Source organism: Chenopodium quinoa, unplaced genomic scaffold, assembly GCF_001683475.1.
Source record: "Chenopodium quinoa cultivar QQ74 unplaced genomic scaffold, ASM168347v1, whole genome shotgun sequence".
In the NCBI taxonomy this organism is placed as follows: Eukaryota; Viridiplantae; Streptophyta; class Magnoliopsida; order Caryophyllales; family Amaranthaceae; genus Chenopodium; species Chenopodium quinoa.
The window spans coordinates 2,031,110-2,044,689 of NW_018742541.1; the positions used below are offsets into that span (position 1 = coordinate 2,031,110).

Below are 13,580 nucleotides of genomic sequence, written 5' to 3' on the forward strand. Positions count from 1 at the left end.
CAATCTCTTTTAGGTTGAATTTGTACCTTCATCCCCGAACTACCAGTCATGGTTCCAGACCTATTGGAGTTAACGATCTCTTGGATCGTTAAGGGGTGTAATCTTCACCTCGTGAACGGTTTACATGTTCCTAAAACTTGTTGGCGACTCTTTTGCTCTATCTTCTTTCCTTTTGGACGCCACCGTACTTTAGTGTATGATTGATGTGTCTATTTTATATAGTATTTTACTCCCGTCCATTGGTCGTATTAGTAGTGTTTTTGGCTCTTTAGAGCCATTTTTCATTACTAATTGGTGTTTTCTAGTGTTTTTGTAGATTTGGTTGACTATTGCAGGGATTAATGCTTCTGGAGTATTTTCCTGAGTTATTTTGGAGCTATCACGAACATTGGAGAAACACGACCAGATTCTATAGCCCAGGGCTGGTTATAGCCATCGAACCGGTGATTAAGGGCTCGGTATAGGTGACACCGGGGCATTTGGACAGAGTATTCAAGATCGGAAGAGGAAACCCAGATTGGCCCGAAGAATTGGAGCCCCATCGTAGTCCAAATAGTGGCCCAAGTGAGCCGCCCGGCCAAAGAGGCTGGCGCCCGGAGGCGCGCCCGGCCGGGCGGGAGAATCTAAGGTTGGCGCCTGGTGACAAGCCCGCCCGGGCGCGAGATTTGTGTTATAGAGCAAAAAGGCGCGCCCGATCGGGCGGTGCCTCGCCCGATCGGGCGCGTGTATTCATTAAGGGACGATTAGCGTCGTTTTAGTTTGTTTTAGTTTAGGATTTGTACGGAGTATAAATACTCCTCCGCAAGACGATTTTGGGGTCTCTCTTTCTCTTCTTTTCCTTTTACTCTTTCTTTACTCTCTTAATTGTTCTCTTAGATTTTCTCTCTCTTAAAACCTTTGTTCTTAATCTATTCTTAATTCCAGATTTGTTTGGTAACGATTTCTTTTCTCTTAATCTTAGTTATTTATTTTATTCTTTTCATTATGACTTGTTTTATTGCTTTGATTAGTTTAGTTTTTACTATGTGTGAGTAGTCTTATTTCTAGGGTTTATGGGGATCCATAAATAATATGAAGGGGTAATTTATTGTTGTTAATTATCAATGCTAGATTAATTTCCTATTGATTGGTTTAATGCTCTGTGACTAGATTTGCGCAGATCTTTTATGCATGAGTTTAACAATATTGATTCGAGATTCAACAAATGAGAATTGATGTTTAGGTCTAGTTTCAATAGGCATGTTAATTTATAAATGGTTAAGTCGAGATTCGAGAGATGAGATTTAATACCAGTAAATTAGTTGTGTGATTATAATACGTAGCGAAAGCCCTTTATAATCTGATTAATATATGCATTGATGAATGATTATTATATTCTACCCTGGAGTATTATTTATTGGTGAACCTATGCCCCAGATCCTTTTATATATTGTTTTCTCCCTATTCTCAATCTCTGTAGTTTAGTTTATTATTCAATCATAAATATTGGTTACTTCATTATCTAGATTATATTAGTTAATTAGAAATAGAAAGATCCTTTTCTTTGTGGATTCGACCCTACTTCCCTATCTACATCAGTTAGAGGATTTAGGAATTACTTTTGATTTGGGGATACGACTTTACCCTGTAAAAATTTAGCGTCGTTGCCGGGGAAACGGTTTTACTTTTATTTCTAATTGTTTTTGTAGTATAGATTATTTTCCTTTTGTCTCAGAGAGCGTTAGTTCTCTGAGGCAAATCTCACATTTGCTTCTAGTTTTTGTTTATGCCCAGGTGTTCAAGATCAGGGTACATCCCATTCGATCTTGAGATCGAACGTTCCTTTCATAGACAGAAAAATCTCTACAAGCAAATTCTGGCGAATTCTGGTCAGGGTACATTTGCTTCTAATAATTCGACGATTTAGTCTCGGGCTCGACCGGGCGAAGCTCGCCCGACCAGGCGCGAGAGCAAGGGTCCAAAAATGGGTATTTTTGCCCGACCGGGCGATGGGCGCCCGACCGGGCACGAGAAGTGTCGTATACGGACTACTTTATCCGCCCGATCGGGCAAGCCTCGCCCAATCGGGCCCGAGAAGGGGCGATTTCTAGAGCATTAGATCGCCCAATCGGGCGACTCTCGCCCGACCGGGCGCGAGAGTTGGATAAAATCGGATCGTCAGATCGCCCGACCGGGCGAACGACCTTCGACCGGGCGCGAGAACACAGCGCAATTTCAAGTTAGATCGCCTGACTGGGCGTGAGAGGAGTGTGCGTCTTCTTCTCTTTTCTTTTCTTCTTTCTTCCTCCATTTCTTCTTTCCTCCATTACTTTCTCTCTCTAAAACCCAAATTCTCTCTACCTTCTCTCTAAGATTTCTCCTCCATTTCTCATCCAAATTCAGAACTTTTTACATATTTGTGATCCTCTCTTCATCTTCTACATTTCCATATAAAAAATTTCAAATTTTATTCAAATTAATTTTCAAACCCATTTTCAACCATGGCTTCAAAGAGGGCTAGGTCCATTTTCGGTAGGAGCTCCAGTTCGAGGGAGGAATACGACCTAGATTTGCAACTTCCATACTGGTCGACGATCCGCATTGCTAGCCGAGAGCAAAAGGAGCGTAGAGCACTTAATCGGACGTGAGGTAATTCCTTCTCGGTGATTACACCACCCTACTCTAGAATCATTTGGTTTGTTTGATTTTGTAAAACAATTTTTAAATGACATTGGCATGAGAAAATTTGTTTATATGCACTATCCTACATTCCGAGAACTTACTTGTGAATTCCTGTCTTCTTTACATGTTGTTAGTAGTAGAAATTGGCCAAATTTATTTTTCAGGTTGAACAATAAGAATATTAGTTTAACTTTTGTAGAATTTTGTAAATTATTTGAATTAAATTCTGAACTATCTCACCAATGGCATGCGGACTATAAAATGGGTGATATATATCATGCTTTGACATGTTTGCCTACCCCCGACCCTCAACATGCTAGTACCAAACCTATTCACCACCCTGTCCCAAAAATCTGGCAAAGATTTGCGGGTTTGTGTTTTTTAGGTAGGTACGAACCCCATAATGCCCAATCTAACGAACTAGCTGTCATAGGACACTATGTGTATGGGTACGGGAAATTGAACATAGGTAGGTTTATTGTTCACCATTTGAGTAGGCATGCCACGGCTAGCACCACATCAAAAACCCCCATCCGTTTAGAAGGCCTTATAACTCGGATAACAGTGAAAAAGGCCGGTTTTGTAGTGGATGGACCCCACCAGCTAACCAACAGTGGACCAGATACCTATATGACTGCTAGGTATTTTGAGGAGTTGGGGTGGGTTCGACCGGTTAGCGAGCAGACACCCTTTTGGTGTATTAGGACTGGGAGCGAGTAACCTTTGCCCATTTTTCCCTTACCCAGTCCTGACTTGACCGCCTTTCCCCCAGGGCAACCTTCTTGGGCCAAACATTTATTAAAAGTAAAATATGTTTTGGGCCAAACATTTATTAATTATTGGGCAATGTAAATTATTCCTACATACTCTTATTGGAATAATCCATTCCAAAACCTATAACTTAAGCCCTATCCTATAACTCAAGCCCACATTTTTATAAGCCCAAATTTAACCCTACACTCTGTACTCTATAAATACCCCATAAATCCCCAAAAATTTCCCACACAAAAAGGTTAGTCTTATTTTCTCTCTCCTTCGTTTTATTAATTTGTGTAATTATAATTATTGATTTATGAGTTTTGATTTTATTGTTTGAAATTAATTTAATTAGTATCAAATTGTATGTTGATGATTGAACTTTATAATTTTCGGATTTTGTAAATTTTATAACCTAGGGTTTTTAATTATCGAAAATCATGATTTTAGGGGTTTTATGAATAATTGATTTAGGGCTTTTATAGTAATGATGTTTTGAAATTTTGGTGATTATAACTACATATTAGTTTAACTTAATTCCAGATTTATTTTGAACACGCAAATTCATGTTTTAATAATTAGATTTTCGTTCGTTAATATTAATCTCGTCTTAATCTCGATCAGTTTCTAAAAGCCTCCGATTTTGATAAAAAAGTAGTGTTTTTCGAGTTTCTAAAAGCCTCTCGTGGCCAAATTCAGCCTCTAAATATGATATTCGAGCAGTTTTTGATTTTTAATGAAGTTTTTTTTTATGCTTTAAATTTTATCTTTGAGTTTAAAAGGGGTAAGAGATAATTTAATGTTCCTATGGATAATTTAAGTATAAAGATGAGGTTGGCGCCTGGTGACGCGCCCGGCCGAGCGCAAGAGTGGTGTTATAGAGCAAAAAGGCGCGCCCGATCAGGCGGTGCCTCGCCCGATCGGGCGCGTGTATTCATTAAGGGACAATAGCGTCGTTTTAGTTTGTTTTAGTTTAGGATTTGTACGGAGTATAAATACTCCTCCGTAAGGCGATTTTGGGGTCTCTCTCTCTCTTCTTTTCCTTTTACTCTTTCTTTACTCTCTTAATTGTTCTCTTAGATTTTCTCTCTCTTAAAACCTTTGTTCTTAATCTACTCTTAATTCCAGATTTGTTTGGTAACGATTTCTTTTCTCTTAATCTTAGTTATTTATTTTATTCCTTTCATTATGACTTGTTTTATTGCTTTGATTAGTTTAGTTTTTACTATGTGTGAGTAGTCTTATTTCTAGGGTTTATGGGGATCCATAAATAATATGAAGGGGTAATTTATTGTTGTTAATTATCAATGCTAGATTAATTTCCTATTGATTGATTTAATGCTCTGTGACTAGATTTGCGCAGATCTTTTATGCATGAGTTTAACAATATTGATTCGAGATTCAACAGATGAGAATTGATGTTTAGGTCTAGTTTCAATAGGCATGTTAATTTATAAATGGTTAAGTCGAGATTCGAGAGATGAGATTTAATACCGGTAAATTAATTGTGTGATTATAATACGTAGCGAAAGCCCTTTATAATCTGATTAATATATGCATTGATGAATGATTATTATATTCTACCCTGGAGTATTATTTATTGGTGAACCTATGCTCCATATCCTTTTATATATTGTTTTCTCCCTATTCTCAATCTCCGTAGTTTAGTTTATTATTCAATCATAAATATTGGTTACTTCATAATCTAGATTATATTGGTTAATTAGGAATAGAAAGATCCTTTTCTTTGTGGATTCGACCCTACTTCCCTATCTACATTAGTTAGAGGATTTAGGAATTACTTTTGATTTGGGGATACGACTTTACCCTGTCGACTTTATCAAGTTTTTGAATACGAACAGATGAATCAGAAGGAAAATATCCTCACGGCACCAAAGGATCGTTAGATTGTCTCTCCAACAAGGCTGTAATTTTCAGCGATATAAGCAGGAGATGCTCCGTAGTGCAAGATCTACTCGACGATCGTAGTTTTTATGAAGGAAAATTTTATTTGATTCAATATCTTATGTATTTGTTAACGTCGAATCTCTATTGTAAATGTTGTGTGACTTTTAATTCATGAAATATTTTTGCTATTCAAAAAAAATAATGATAATAAAAATTGAAAGTGAAACCATTCATGTGGGTATGTTTGTTTTAAAGGGTTTTAGTTCTTATTTGTATTACTAAATCATCAATACTATATACTTAATCACTAAAAATATCTCAAAAGTACACGTGTCGTGTCTATATTAAAAAAATTCCCGTTATAGTTTTTATAATTTTTTTTATTCTTTAAATAATTTTAAGATAATTTATCTTTAAAAAAGATATATAGCCTAAACAATCTTAAAAAAATAGTACAATAACAACTACTATAAATAAATAAGAAAAGTGAACCAACGAACAATGTAGAGTCATAGTAAATTAATGATTTTTTATCCTTCAAATTTCTAAATCAATTGATCAATTCAACCGAAATTTATTGTTTCAAATAGAAAACTACCAAACTAAAAAAAAAACTTTATGTATGTATTAAGATTAGAAAATACTCTATATTCCCCTTGAATATTCATTCGTTAAACTATAAAAATAAATTGTTCATTTCCTACTAATAAAAGGAATTCTAACTAAATTTTTAATTCATAATATGTTAGAAAATTAAACTATAAAAATAGATATATTATATATTATATATTAAAGTGTGTCATCTATAATAATTTGATAACATAAATAGATATTTAATTGTATACAAAACCTATACTAATTTATAAAAATATTTTTTTCGATGAATATTCGAGTGCTGCTTCGGTAAAGAACTAGTATACACTAAAAGACACACCAATAATGACACGTGTCTTTAGTTTTTTTTTTTTTAAAAAAATCTATTAATTAAGGAGACAAATCATTTACAAAAATAATATATATTTTTTATAGACAGATTCCATATTAATGTAGTAATTATTATATTTAAATAAATTTCACAAATCTATTTAAAATAATTTGGGAAACTATAAACCAAAAATATACTCTTAAAATATATAGTTTGTAACCTATTTTACAATAAGAAAAAGATTGCTTGAATAGTTTGCCTAATTTTCTTTTAGTTGTGTATTAGAAGGTACAATTAAAATATGCAAATACAAAATCAATCTATCACATACTTTTATTATTCTTTGACTAATTTATTATTTTAATACTAATAAATCAAATATAATAACTTATAACTATACATAACTCTAGATCTCGTGTCATACCTAGTATTTTATATAATAAAGTGATTTTAAGCTCTTAACTATTCCTCCGTCAGCTAAGCTGATATATGACATAAGTTTTCAAGGTGAAATAAACACGATATAAGATATTAATAAATAAAAAGTAGAAAAATTTGGATTTTGGTACCTCGAAAATGGGGGTAATTGAATTTTCGTACCCGTTTAAAATTTATTTTTAAATTGGTACCTCCAAAAACACAAAACTGTAGATTTCAGTACCTCCGTCCATTTTCGTTAAGTTTTCCGTAAGTGGGGCCCATAATATAATTATTTAATAATTTAATTTATTAAAAAAAACTTAAAAAATAATAAAAAAAAAAAACCAAAAAACAACCACTAATACCACCAGCCACCCACCTTCCGTCGGCGGTAGACCAACCCCGCGCCCAGCAACCTCCCCTCAACCGCCACCCAGCCCTGCCTCCCCGCGCCGACGCCACTCCCCCACCAGCCCGTACCGACCACCGTAGCCCATCATTTCCACTAAACCACCATACCCCGTAGCCCGACCACCGTAGCCAAAATCCAGGCCACCACCTCAAACCAATTCACCGGCAGCCCAGACCCCTCCCCCACGTCGCTGTGACCTACCTGATCTGAAAACCACCACATCGAAACTAGGAATGGTAACGGATCGAATTCGGGTCGGATGTGGCAAAATCCGAATCCGATCCGTTTAGTAAACGGACCCTAGACTCGGATCCGAATTCGAGTCCGAATCCGAAAAATTTGAGTCCGAATCCGATCCGACTTGTAATTTTCGGATCCGAATTCGGTCCGTTTATTCGGACCTCCGAAATGGTCCGAATATTTTTTTTATTATTTTTATTTTTTGTGATGTCATAAACCTATAATTTCTTGTATTCTCATACCAATTAAAGTATAAGCACAACATATTTAAATTATAAACTAAGTTACATAACAAAATTTTGCTACAAAACAAGCAAATAGTTGTCCCAAGTTATAGAGCATATGCTTATACTCTCGGATTCGGACTCGGAATGAACTCCGTCGGACTTTGCGTAGGGTCCAAGTCCGATCCACCTCCTATTCGGATTCGAATTTATTTTATCGAATTCAGATTCAGACTAATTTTAAACGGATTCGAATCGGATTTTTTCCTTCGGATCGGATCGAATTCGAATCGAACTCGGATTAAATTGTCATCCCTAATTGAAACCCTAAAACCCCAAAATAATAAAAAAAAACGAAAATCCCTAAAATCTTAATCAGCCACCACCGGCGCCAACCCCCACCGCCATCACCCAATCCCAACTGACCACCCTCGACCCACGAAGTTAGCCGGCCGACCTTCCTCAAACATGAAACCAGTCGTCCGACCACCCTCGATCGACCTTCGAAACCAACCACCATCGGTGTCCAGAGAATTCGGCCACCACAGCCGGAAGCCGGCACAGGGGAAGGGTGGCAGTGGCTGGTATTTTTTTTTTATTATTTTTTAAGTTTTTTTTTTTTATAAAATGTTTTTTCTTTTTTGTTTAATAAATTAAATTATTAAATAATTAGAAAATGGGCCCCACTAACGGAAAACTTAACGGAACATGGATGGAGGTACTGAAATCTACAGTTTTGTGTTTTTGGAGGTACCAATTTAAAAATAAATTTTAAACGGGTACGAAAATTCAATTACCCTCATTTTCGAGGTACCAAAATCCAAATTTTCCTAAAAAGTACTACAACATCATCTATACAATAAAATAAATTAAACAACAATCATTTTGCCCCAAAGTCTCTAATGAATATGAATAAGCATATGAATATTATTAGACTAAAACAAGTTGGATGATCAAATTTCAACAAACATGTCTAAGATAATAATTTTGAAGGTTAGGAACATCAGCAAGTCTATCACTTGCTTGGGTGGTACACTTTCGCACAACTTTTAAATGTCTCATGCACCTTTTATAATGTATGAGTAGTCATTGTATATACCTTTTACTAATACACATAAAGTTCGAGTGTGATAGGACCTAAAGCTTGACAACTCTTGCAAATTTGCAATAGAAAAGAGAGAAAACAGCTCAAGTAAAAGGTTTAAAGCAGAAAGCAATAAGAAATTAGTGAGAAAATGATCGAATGGATAATGAACTTTCACAACGCCTATAAACAAAAGCAGGTTTGCTATTGACATTTTACAATGCCTATAAAAGAAACAAATTAATCTAATTTATGCTCCCAACAGCATAACTCGAGCATCTTGTTATGCAGACGTACATGGGATCTTATGCAAGCTTAAAAAACAATCGTACATGTGGGGGTACGCGTAACAATTGTCAAGAACAGGCAGGCACCCAAAGCAGCTTATTGCTCTGCTTCTTCCCTTTCCCTAGGAACAGCGCCAAATTGGTTGATCAAAAGCTCAGCAACGATAGGCACCAAATCTTTACACGGAACTTGCTTTTTGTAAATTTCACCTAGATGTGAGTCACTGCCAATACGTCCTCCTACAAACACATCGGCTCCTTCACAAGGCTTACCGTTCTCATCCCTAGCCATACAGCCCATGAATCCGATATCAGCCACTTGTACTTGCCCACAACTGTTAGGACACCCTGTCCAATGCATCCTAACAGGTCTTGTCACAGACACTAGTCGTTGAACCTCCTCTGTTATCTTTAGTGCCCTAGCTTTGGTCTCAATGATAGCTTGGCCACAGAATTGGCTCCCAGTGCAGGCCACAAGCCCCTTCATCAAAATGGGTGGCTCAGGGGAGAACCGCTCCTTTAAGAGAGGCTCGTTTAGTAGTGCATCAACTTTGGAGTTTTCAACATTTGGGATGATTATGTTTTGCTCCACTGTCAGACGGAGCTCACCAGAACCATATTCATCAGCTATACGAGCTAAGTCTTCCATCTCATCGGCCTGGAGACGTCCAACAGGAATGTGAAGGCCAACAAAGCTAAAGCCTTCTTGTTTCTGAGGGTGAACTCCTAAGTATTCTCTCCTTTCCCATTGTTTCTGAACCAACTCTTCAGAAGATGCTCTTTCCAGGACTTGGTTAGGCATTCTCTTTTCCACCTCAGCCCTGAATCCTTCCATACCCTACAATTGAGAAGAAAAAAAATGCAGTAGATTTAGAATCTCTTTGCATTATATTGGAGTTAAGTGGGCACACATCACTGTCTAAAAAGCAGTATCCCAAGGTCTATTGGTACATCAGTTAGATGGTTAGACATGTTAAAAACAGTTAGATGGTTAGACATGTTAAAAAGGTTAGCGAGGTCGTATTCAACTTGGTATTTGATCAATTGGCCCAAACAGATAGTCGAGAAAAAAGCAGAACGAATTTCTCCATAAGTACATAGTAATAGGTGTAATAAACAGTTAGAAGTAGGATTGGTTATGATTACTCACTAGCTCATCAATTAGCCACATCATTCTGCACTTCTGCCTGTTTCCTCTAAAGCCGAGATCCCTGAAAGCTTCAAGCATAGCTTTGCAGACAGGAACCACATCTTCTGCTGAGACCCAAGCATCTAGAGGGATCGCCTCTTCACACCTTTTGATGCTGAAGAATCCTCCAACCAACAAATTAAATCCGAATTTTCCATCCTTTGTTGCAGGCATGTAAGCAAGGTCATTGATGTGAGGATGCTCATAAAGATCATGGGAACCAATAACACACGGATTCCACTTCCTTGGCCTGTACCAATGTTCAAAACAAACAGCCAAAAATAAGAACCAAAGAATAGCTAATCAATTCGACTATTTCACTTCAGGGGTCTCAAACAGACTTACAGATTGGTAATAGAAAGGTTTCCACGCGAATTAGCAGTGACAAACTGCGAAATCAGGTTGGTAAATGGTCGGGTGTCAACAATCTCATGAGGGTCAATCCCTGCAAGAGGATTTCCAACAGGGTTCCTCACATTGTCCATACCACTCTGTAGGCTGGTAAGACCAACAGCTTCCAGACCCTTAATGATCTCAGGCACATCAGGCAGAACAACCCCTCTAATCTGCCAGTTTTGCCTTGTGGTCACATCCGCGCACCCATCTTCCCCGTACTTCTTGATCACGCTTGCTAGGTACCGCGTCTGCTCACTCGTTGTTACCCCATTCGGCAGCTTCAATCTCATCATGAATCTCCCATCTAAAAATATCACCAAATTTACATTCATCCATCAGACTTTTACTCCAATTTGTTAAAATTCTCAATACCAATTCACCTACCTAGTTCATTATCATTCTATACAATCTATTGTCAATAAAGTCAACACTAACAGGCAATGGTTTTACAGTGTACCAATCTAATTTCAGGATTCCGAATATTATTCATGTCCTTTCACTATGAACTGCTACGTATAATGCACATGCTCTCGACTGTAGGATCTAAATTGCGACAAAAATTGGTTGACTTAACAATCAAATTAGAAAAAATTGCCAAAATAAGTAATCAACCACTCAAAAAGTAACTAAATAAATCATAAAATCCGATCTAATAATATCAAATCAAAAACTAAACAAAAAAAATTATTAAAAAACTTACAATGATGTTTACGACGATGGAAAAGACCAAGCCACTTAAGTCTTACATCAACATCATCCTTATTATGCTTAGCTTTATCAATCTCTTCCATTGATAAAGTAGCAAGATCATTAATCCCATCTTCAACAAACAATTTCATTGGGTCTTTTTCAATCTTAACTTTTTCAGCAGGATTAATCCCATCTCTAAACTTCTCTTTCAAAACCCAAAACCCATCTCTCTCTTCAACTCTCGGCTCCAGCCTCGCTGCATCAACCGACGAAGCCGGTGCCGTCTCGGCCGCAGGTGAAACAGCACCAGCCTTCTGGGGTCTAATCTGGTGGCATCTTATCACACTCGACGATAACGTTGTCGATGATAGGCTAGTATTTCTCCTAGATGAAGCTAATGTTGGTGGTATGATCTTGTTAACAGGAAGTAATGCCATTTTTTTTGTTGCTCTGTTCTACTACAAAAACAACAAAGATGGTGATAATTAATGGATTGAATTGTTTATGAAAGATTGAAGAATGAATAGAGGAAGAGAGAGAGAGAGAAAGACAAAGAAAGAGAGGAGTGTGGCAACTAGTAAATAAGCACAAGTAAAAGGGACTCTTGGAAATGGTTAAGGGTCATTTTGGTTGAATGTTTGGTTGTGTTCGATAGTCAGTGGATTTGATTGCCAGCCAAAACTAGCGGCTAAAGGGTCACCCCATGATATTTTACCAGGGGAAGGCTCTTTCTTGCCTAGCCGCCAAATATTATTTTTTATGGTCCAAGCTACAAGAGATATCTAAAGTTTAAGTTATTAGGGTGCAACTAGACGTATAGCTGCTATTTGTTTGAGATATACATAGGAAGGTTAATTGGTAAATTTATTTAATTTTTGTGATTTTTTATTACTACAGTGGTATTTTTAATGTGCTTGAAGAAAAAAAAAAAAACATCACTCTTTTGTCTTATAGTTTACTTGCCATGTAAATAACAATTATGCTGCTATGCGCCATTACTTAACCACGTTACTATACCCATTTCTTGTCCAACGCCTTTTATATATACACCAGAAATGTCAATTTGCGTTGGGTTCCATGAGAATATGAGATCACATTCGATTCAGGTATAGTCTAGTCAATTTTTAAATTTGAGATATGTTAACTCATTTTATTTGTTTATTTATTTATTTTTATTCTAAGATTTTGAAATGAATTTTAAAAAAAATGAACAGAAAATCTTTAGAGGTTGTAAAAATTTTGTCATGTTACAAACTTACAACTAAAAAGTGTATATACATATTGGAGAGTAGGAAGTTAAGAGTACGAATAAGTTAATACCGAAGGTGATAATCTCGTTGGTGTAGTCGTGTAGATCAACATTCTTTACAACATATGTGGAAGCAATGACAAATCTTAAATCTAGATAATTGTCATGGGGCAGGCCAAAAATAAGGCGTGACAGTTTTATTAAATGGAGTAATAGGAAAACAAAAAAATTGGGGACAAAAGGGGTTCAAACAATCCACTATAATTAGAGATGTTAATTTAAGTACTGAGTGGAGTTCAATTGGGTCTAGTAGAATAGGGGTATAGTTCAGATTTAAATTATGCTAAATTATTGTGGTTATATGGATTGAAATCTTGAGCAAGTCACTTTTGGATCAGGTCATCTTTAGTCAAGACGGATTAGTTACAATACCTTAAACGGCAATAAGGAATAACAAACATTACATGCATGAATGAACCAACTAATGTAAAGGTATTTCTGTGAAGGAAATAATGTAGACAATTGAGTTGCAAATTTTTAAGCTACCTTAATAAATGATTAATTGATTAAAATTTGAATTAATTTTTTATTTTGGTAGTGTTAGGGAAGGAATTGAAAAAAAGGTTTAGGCACTAAATGTGGCTTAAATCAAATTGGTACATAAAATAGCGTCTAAAAAATTGTCATTGAATAAATGACATCTAACGAAATTATTCTTTTTATGTCATGGTGCATCAATAATTTAGAAGATCGTGGATCACATGTTTGCCCAATTAAGGTGTAATCAAACTTTGAATTCTCTTATGAGCATCCTTCATGAGATGGGAACCTATTCAACCTAGAATGGACCAAGAAAAAAAATGTGTTATGTTAGTGTTTTAAAAACAAACCCATGCTAGCCAAGCCAACTTGCCGTGCGTCCGTGCCAAGCTTAAAGCCACATGTAACTAATATAGATCTTGTATCAACTAGTCGAAAAAGTGATTTAGCTTGTCATTCTCATGTTGAGTTTGTGTCAAGATTTAATATGATATTTCTGTGTGATCCAATGTAGCTTATGCCAAACGAACCATTTTTACATTGGACTAGGCAACTCACGTGTCTATCTAAACCATGGTCGACACTAAGCTTGCATCATC

General features: G+C 36.3%; 1 protein-coding gene across 1 annotated transcript; it reads right to left on the bottom strand.

The window, feature by feature from the left end:
* Nucleotides 1-8,770: 8,770 nt before the first annotated feature.
* On the bottom strand, nt 8,771-11,835 carry LOC110720167 (ferredoxin--nitrite reductase, chloroplastic-like). Its single transcript, XM_021899183.1, has 4 exons — nt 11,203-11,835; nt 10,452-10,806; nt 10,068-10,356; nt 8,771-9,755 (listed from the first exon to the last, which is right to left on the bottom strand). The coding sequence occupies exons 1-4, from the start codon at nt 11,627-11,629 to the stop codon at nt 9,015-9,017; spliced, it is 1,812 nt and encodes a 603-aa protein (XP_021754875.1). The 5' UTR covers nt 11,630-11,835; the 3' UTR covers nt 8,771-9,014.
* Between the last annotated feature and the right edge of the window lie 1,745 nt (nt 11,836-13,580).

What these genes read in the sequence shown, in the direction of transcription:
- LOC110720167 (XM_021899183.1), bottom strand. Translation starts at nt 11,629, where the DNA reads ATGGCATTACTTCCTGTTAACAAGATCATACCACCAACATTAGCTTCA. An exon ending in AACCTTTCTATTACCAATCT is followed by an intron (nt 10,357 to 10,451) that starts GTAAGTCTGTTT and finishes ACATTGGTACAG; the next exon opens with GCCAAGGAAGTGGAATCCGT. An exon ending in TGTGGCTAATTGATGAGCTA is followed by an intron (nt 9,756 to 10,067) that starts GTGAGTAATCAT and finishes TCTCAATTGTAG; the next exon opens with GGTATGGAAGGATTCAGGGC.